A 7,263-nucleotide genomic window follows, 5' to 3' on the forward strand; every position below is an offset into this window, starting at 1 on the left:
CCTCCCAGGGCCCCAGGTAGGAGAGCCTGGGCAGGCAGTCACTGATCCAGAGCCACAGAACGGGGGGCACTTTGAGCTGGAACGAGAGGAACTAGAGGAAGCCCCCCCCGGAGGGTGGGCGCTCCCAAGGACTTCCTTCTCCAGGCAGGGCCCTGACCTCAGATGCCTGACTCAAGTCTCCTGGCCCAGCGACCCCCTTTGTATTCTGAGAGGAGCCTTGACTCCTACCTACCCACCTCCTTCATCGCCCCCCCGCCCAACAATAAAGAGAAACAGCTCTACTGCTTGGTGACTTCCGTGGGCCTAGGCAGGAGGGGTCGCGTCCTTCAAGGGGAGAGAGGGCCCTGGAGTTCTTACTGCGAGAGAAGAAGACAACCCCTGCAGGTCTGTCTTACTTCCTCCCTGCAGCCCATCCACCTGCGCCCTACTTCCCCACGATCACCCCTGGGGAGGGGTGGCTCTAACTAGGGGGCCAGCAGAGGGGAAAGGAGCAGGTCCCAGCAACCTCAAAGGAGGGGCTTCAACCAGGATGCCCTCCGGCTCGAGTTTCTCCACAGAGCAGAGCAGCTCTGAGTCTAGCCCGGATGTCCCGTGTGGGCCCAGGAACGAGCAGGAGGGCCTCTGCCTGCCCCTCAGGGTAAAGAAGTCCTGCTTTGACCCGAGGACCCTCTCGGCCCATCTGGCAATGAGCCCCACTGAGGCCTGTCCCTGAGAAGCTGGGTGTGAGGGGGGCACTCTCAGAGGGGCAGAGGGGCTGGTGACCCTCAGAAGGTGGGCAGGGGGGCAGGGAGACAGGCACCTCTTGAGAGCCACCTCTCACACGCGAGTATGTCCTGAGCAGGACCCTAACTCTTGCCCTGGGAAGTGTCTACCTCTCTCCCTACTCAGAGCCTATCCCCTCCCCTTAGCGGCCAGAGAAAATTCTGGGACTTCCACCTCCATCATCCAAACTCAAACTTTGTTCTGCTGAAACAGGGCCCCCCGCCCAGCCACTCCCTTGGGTTTGAGAATTGCCCTGAGCCCGTGCATTTGCCTGGTAAGGTTGCATCCTCTCTAGCCCTGTGCCTTTTAGGGCCTGGTTCCACTCTCCCTGCCTGCAGCTCCTACCCCCCAGGCCTCCAGTACCTCTCAGGAGCCGTTCTCTCTAAGTTCCTGGTTCTTCAAAGATGCTTCCTTGTAGTCCTGGAAAGTTTGCCTTCCAGAGCCCCATCCTGGAGCCCCTTGGCTGCTCTTTCTAGCAGGCATCATGGCGACAGCTGGCTGGGGGGGGTGAGCAGTCTGCCCCTGAGAAATTCCCATTTCCTGGGCCTTCACGTGGGTCAACGGACCATGCTCAGTGTTTCTTTCCTTGTTTCTTTTTTAAAAGTAATTGCATCGATTTGACTGAAATTCGGATTTCCAGCAATCGATGCTAGAGGATATCGGCCCACACAGAGATCATAATAGGACATCCACGGGTTCACTTGTGAAAGAGGAATTGTTCAAGGGATTCTCAGAGCTTTTGCTTCCTCCAGCTGCGAACACCGGGTTGTTTGGTTTTGTTTTGTTTTTGTTTTTTAAATTTGTACATGTTTATTGTAGAGAGTGTGTGTGTGATTGGGGGGGAGGAGCAGAGAGAGAGAATGTCAACCAGACTCTCGCCCTGAGTGTGGAGCCAGACACCCCACATGGTGCTGGGTCCCAGGACCCTGCCATCACCACCTGAGCTAAAATCAGGAGTCGGAGGCTTAACCAACCAGGCCACCAGACGCCCCGCACGCTCAGTGTTTAATGCGTGTTATTTCTTGTCTCGCTCACTGCAACCCTATCATCCTTCCCTCTTTACAGATGAGGAATGTGAGTCTCGGAGAGGTGGTAGTGCACAGACAGACACACAGACAGAGCGGGGCAGACCCTGGGCTCAGAGCCGAGTTCCTCCAATTCTACAGCGGGTGCTGTGGGCCTAAACTAGCTTGCTGCCTGTGCCAGGCCTGGGACAAGCTGTGGCTCCTCCCCGAGCCTCGGCCTCTGCAGACGGAAGAACACAGTATCTCCCTCACTGGGTGGTTGGGAGGGTTGCCTGCTCCTGGCACACAGTAGGCTCCTTTTCCCAACAGTCTGCACAGGACCCCGGCCTCAAGCCCCGCCCCGTCACAGTTCCCCTGCGCTGGCCGTGCTTCTACTGAACATGCGCAGTGAGCCATCTCTGATCTGCCCGGAGGAGGGCAGCTGGTGACTTGGGGCCACCAGTCATTCCTCCGGGCTGCGTCGTTGCCCCTGGCTCCATGCCAAGGACACTTCAGTATACATTCATACTTGGCCTGGTGCCTAGGTGTCGGAAAGCATTGCTGGGGGTGCCTTTGGGGCAGGGCTATCCTCAAGCTGTTGATCAGAAAGATCTAGAAGTGCTGAAATGGGAAGAGTCAAACCTCACTGACCCGCTGAATGGCCGTGGAGGAGCCCCTACCTCCCTCTGGGCCTGCCCCTCTGTGGAGCCCGAGAGCTTGAGCTGAATGGCCCTGCTGATCCTACATACCCCGAAGGCCTTCTGGATGCCTGACAGTACCCTCCTTTCCCTCCTGTGCCTCCCTCCTCGCCCCCATCTCTCTGTCTCTCCGGAGCATGTGGCCCACGCCTGCCCCCACCAGGGGTCCACAGAGACACGCAGAGAAGCTCTGACTTTGATTTGCTTTATTTAGTCTGTGTGGGGGCAGGGAGCAAGCTTTGGCCATTGCCAGGGGTGCCAAGAGGGGAGATGGGCCAGCATTGCTCTTGGAGTCAAAGAAGGCAGGAGGTGGCATCACAAGTCCATCGGGCTGAGGTCCCTGTGAGGAGAGGGCAGAACATGGCAGCGGGAGGGGACAGTCCTCGCACCCTCTGGAGACCCCAGGGCAGCCCTGGGACCTCTGTTCTCCCCTCCCCACACACCCATTTCAGCCCCAGGGATCTAGGCACACAGAGCAGGGGAGCAAACCCACCTGGGGCCAGCAGCATGGGGGGGGCCCCACTCCAGGATGTCCAGGGTTTCTTCTCTGTCTCTTTTCCCATACCTGGGAGGGGAGAGGCAGCTGGGGCAAGTCCCGTGCCCACACGCCAGCTCACCTGCCTCATACCCACCCTTGCACACCCCCTGCCTCTCCCCCAAGGCTCCTGGGGCTCCAGGCCTAGTCAGTAGAGGAGGTCTGCTTTCCCAGGAGCATGGAAGGGGCTGGGGTCATGGCCCACAGCTGCAGGGACTGGGATCTCTCCCTCCCACCCACCCTCGCACGCACCTGGGCCTGGTCAGCATGTTGATGTATCTGCGGAGCTCAGCTGCGTACTGGGCCATCTGCTCTGGTGTGGCATTGTCCCCGGGGTACACTGGCTCCAGCGGGGCTGCGCGGGCCCCAAGCCGCGGCCGCAGCAACAGAGCCGCACAGGCAGACAGGAGCAGCAGGGAGAGGCAGCGGCGGGCAGCAGGCATCTGAGGAGTGGGGAGAGGGAAGGTGGAGGCAGAACGGAGCCCATCTGCCCAGCCCCTTCGCCCATCACCCATTTCTCCAAGCCTGGGAACGAAGGGGCTGAGCAAAGGGCTACTTGGTCCTCCCAGATGTGCCCTGGAGAGCGCGGACAGCCCGGGTCATGAGCCCGAGCCGCTCGGCAGCCAAGTCTGCACCCAGGCCTTCGGCAAAATCAAAAACATAGCAGAGAAGGTGGGGATCTGGGACAGGAGAGCCAGGACTCATGATGTCCAGGGCCTGGTGGCCCTGAGGACTCGGATTCGGGGTGGGGTGAAGACGTGCTCCAGCTCACCAACGGGGTGGGAGCGCACAGAATGAACTTGTGAGACAAAGGACAGAAAACCAGGACCTGCGGGTCTGCCCCCCTGCAACTGCCGCCGGGATTCAGGGACAGGTCCTGGAGAAGACACTGTTGCCTGCATTGCCCTCAGCCGATAGGCACAGGCGCACCCTCGGACTCTGCCACTCACAAGGCCACGGTCACATTTGTGTGAACGGCCACCACGCACTTCCCCACACACGTCTTCAGTCTTCTAGTCCACAGACTGCTCTGCCAGGGTCATCCATCTATCCAGACGTAGAGCCGGACCCAAGCAGGACCCCAGACCTCCCAATACCACCTCCCTGCTTTGCAAAGCTCCTTCCCCCACCCCAGGCCCCTAGTCCCAAGGACTCCCCAGAGCCTGGCCTCCCAGTGCTCTCCAGACTAGGACCATTTACCTTGAGTCCTGAGGGCCAGATGGGTGTCCCTGCCCTCCCCCGTGCCCCTTTATAGTCCTCAGCCCCCCAGAGTCCCCGCCTCCTGTCAGCCTCTCTCACTCCGAAGCCTCACCCCCCCCCTTCCACCGTCTCCCTGGTATCCACAGCACCAGCCCTGGGGCCAGGGCCAGGAGGGGGACAGGGATGCAGCATAACAGGTAAAAGTGGGCCACAGAAGTTCTCCTGTGGGCCCCCAACCACCTTTGGGCACCAAAGGAGGCTTGGTTTAAGAAGAATGGGGGTCTAGGACCTCAGAATGACTGAAAAGGCCTCAGAAAAGCCCCTCCTGCCTCCCAGGGATTAACGGGAATCATAAGATCAAGGCTGGGACTCCAGACTCCAGGATGGAGAGTCAGGACTTCCTTTCCAGGTTGTGACTAGAACGAAGTGGGAACAGGGAAGCTGGGGGGGGGGGGGGCGGGGGGAGATGCCTTAGGTAACTAGGCAATGGAGGAAGGAGTGGGGACCCAGGCACAGAGAGACCCGGCTGGTGTGTGGGGTGCAGAATGAGAACCCACGTGCCTGGAATCAGGGAAACTGGAGTGGCGGGAGTGGGTGCGAGAGCCATTTCCCAGAGCTTCTTTCCAAAGCGGTGATAAACCAGCATCATAAAGCCTTGAACTTTCCAGTGTGCCCCTCAATCATCTCACTGGGTCCCTGCAATGACCCATCTTACAGATTCAGAAACTGACTCAGAGACTTTACGGAACTAGCCCCAACCCACATAACTAGTCAGTGGGAAATCCAGAGTTTAACACAAAGTCTAATTCCAAAATCTGGACTCTCCAAAATCTGGACTCCTCACTTCCTAAGTGAGGCTGTCAAAGTATTGCTATAATTTCCCATTTTTTGGCTGAGCAAGGTGGGGCTCACAGAGGCGAAGAGACTTGCCCAAGACCACACAGATACCTAGGACTTAAATTCTGGCTTGGAATCCCAAGCCCACCATCCCAACCGTGCCGCCTCGCCTCCACCCCCAAGAGCCTGTGAGTCTGCCCAGCTCAGCGTCCCTTCCTCAACTCCCAACCCCTCTCCAGCTCAGGCCAAGGAGCAGTAACTGGCTGTGTCTAAATGATACACTGAAGCCTGAGTAGGGAGCACAGGACCTCTTACCCCTGAGGTCCTGCTGTCCCAGATCAAGACACCAAAAGTGTGTGTATTACAGGGGGAGTTGTAGAGGGTGTGACAGCTGGAGGTGTTACCCCAGGGATCTGGCATAGCGAGCTTAGTGTCCAAATCCTGGCTTTGCCCTTGGCTCTGTGGGACCCTGGAAAATAATTCCATTAGCCTCTCTGAGCTTTGATTTTCCTCCAAATAGTGAGGATAAAGAAAGTGTTAGTAAATGTCTGTTCTTCTCAATTCTGGTTTCTGGTAACAAGAAGAACAACAATGCTTCACCAGACAACAGCTTAAAAACAAATATTGAGAAAATGCCTGTGTGGCTCAGTCGGTGAAGCGTCTGCCTTGGGCTCAGATCATGATCCCAGGGTCCTGGGATGGAGTCCCACATTGGGCTCACTGCTCAGCGGGGAATCTGCTTGTCCTCTCTTTCTCTCAAATACATAAATAATTGGTTTGTCCCGGCAAACCCTGGACTTGGTGCCCACTTTGCGAAACAGAGGTGATGAGGCCGCAGCAGCTGCATTGTGCCACCAGGGGGCGCCAGGGCTCAATCCTAGTTCAGAAGGTCTGGCCGCCTACAAGATTACAGCCTGCTGGGACCTGTTCTGGCCACTACCTATGCTGGAATGGAGCCCCTGCAGACAGACGGCAGATCTGCGGACTGACTAGAGTGCTGGGGCCAGGTATAGTTTTGTCTTGTGCCTAAGAAATGACTTGTATTCCACGATGTCAACTGAACCTATAGCTTTCATTTTTCTCCTTTGCAAACAACAGATTGCCCTTCCAAGTCCTCTCAGGGATGTTAGGACAAAGGAAGAGGGAAAGATAGTGGGTGTGTTTTCTGAACTGTATGGCCAGATCCAGAAAAGGGTGATGTTTCTCACTCATCTGCATATGTTCTGAGGGCTTGCCCTGGAGCCCCGTTTAGAGAAGGCACCAAGCACTTACCTGCAGGCAGACCAAATGAAATGGAAAAGGTCCCTTCTCACCCACCCAGTCCCATGCCTTCTAAGACAAGGAGGATGGCCGATGGGCCACATTAGGGATGGAGTGAGGGCTTCAGTGAAACCAGGAGGAAACCTGGGATCACAGGGGGAGGCCGAGTGTGCTCTAGCAAGGCAAGTGGAGTGGAGTCCCATATATGGAACGGCAGGGATTTGGCCAGCATCGCATCCTCTGTACCCCCCTCTCCCAAGAGTGCCTCCAGAGCAGCCTGGCCCAGTTCTTAGGACCATGTCTTAGTCCTGCACTGGGTGGCAGCAACAGAGGTGGGGACAGGTGGCTGCACCTGGATGTCAGGAACCCAGGGTGTCCCCTATTTGCTGGAGAAACCCTTAGGCTGAGGACAGTTGTCACACACACACGCGCACACACACACGAGTTAAGCCCCCCCATCCCACTCCCTCAAAATCAATGCAGGCCTGACTGGGGACTCAAGTCACTTGTTTGGAGATAGGACTCTGTCCCCGCTTCTCCCTCTCTGGGAGACTCCCTCTGCACCCAGGAACCCTGCGGGCATCACAGTGTTCAGTAATTTTCCCTCCCTGCCCACAACGCCTGCAAAAGCAAATCGTATCATGATCAGCCCAGATTTTTCCTAAAAAATCTGGGTGTGGAAGGAGGGGAATTTTTCCCTTAGGATATTGGAAGGGAGAGTAGCCAGAGCAGTTCTGAGAAGGGTTACAAATGAGTGGGAGAGTAAAGGAAAAGAGGGGGTGCTAATAAGCATATGCCAAGGCCGCCTGGGCGGCTCAGTCAGTTTAAACATCTGCCCTGGGCTCAGGTCAGGATCCCAGGGTCCTGGGATTGAGTCTCACACAGGGCTCCCTGCTCAGCAAGGAGTCTGCCCCTCCACCTACTTGTGCTCTCTCTTGCTCACTCTCTCTCTCTCAAATAAATAAAT

General features: G+C 57.0%; 1 protein-coding gene across 1 annotated transcript; it reads right to left on the minus strand.

The window, feature by feature from the left end:
- Positions 1-2,657: 2,657 nt before the first annotated feature.
- Positions 2,658-3,442, minus strand: PPY (pancreatic polypeptide). The gene is made up of 3 exons (XM_032321770.1): positions 3,252-3,442; positions 2,958-3,029; positions 2,658-2,804 (listed from the first exon to the last, which is right to left on the minus strand). The coding sequence occupies exons 1-3, from the start codon at positions 3,440-3,442 to the stop codon at positions 2,780-2,782; spliced, it is 288 nt and encodes a 95-aa protein (XP_032177661.1). The 3' UTR covers positions 2,658-2,779.
- Positions 3,443-7,263: the final 3,821 nt, after the last annotated feature.

Source organism: Mustela erminea, chromosome 18 (assembly GCF_009829155.1).
Source record: "Mustela erminea isolate mMusErm1 chromosome 18, mMusErm1.Pri, whole genome shotgun sequence".
NCBI lineage: Eukaryota > Metazoa > Chordata > Mammalia > Carnivora > Mustelidae > Mustela > Mustela erminea.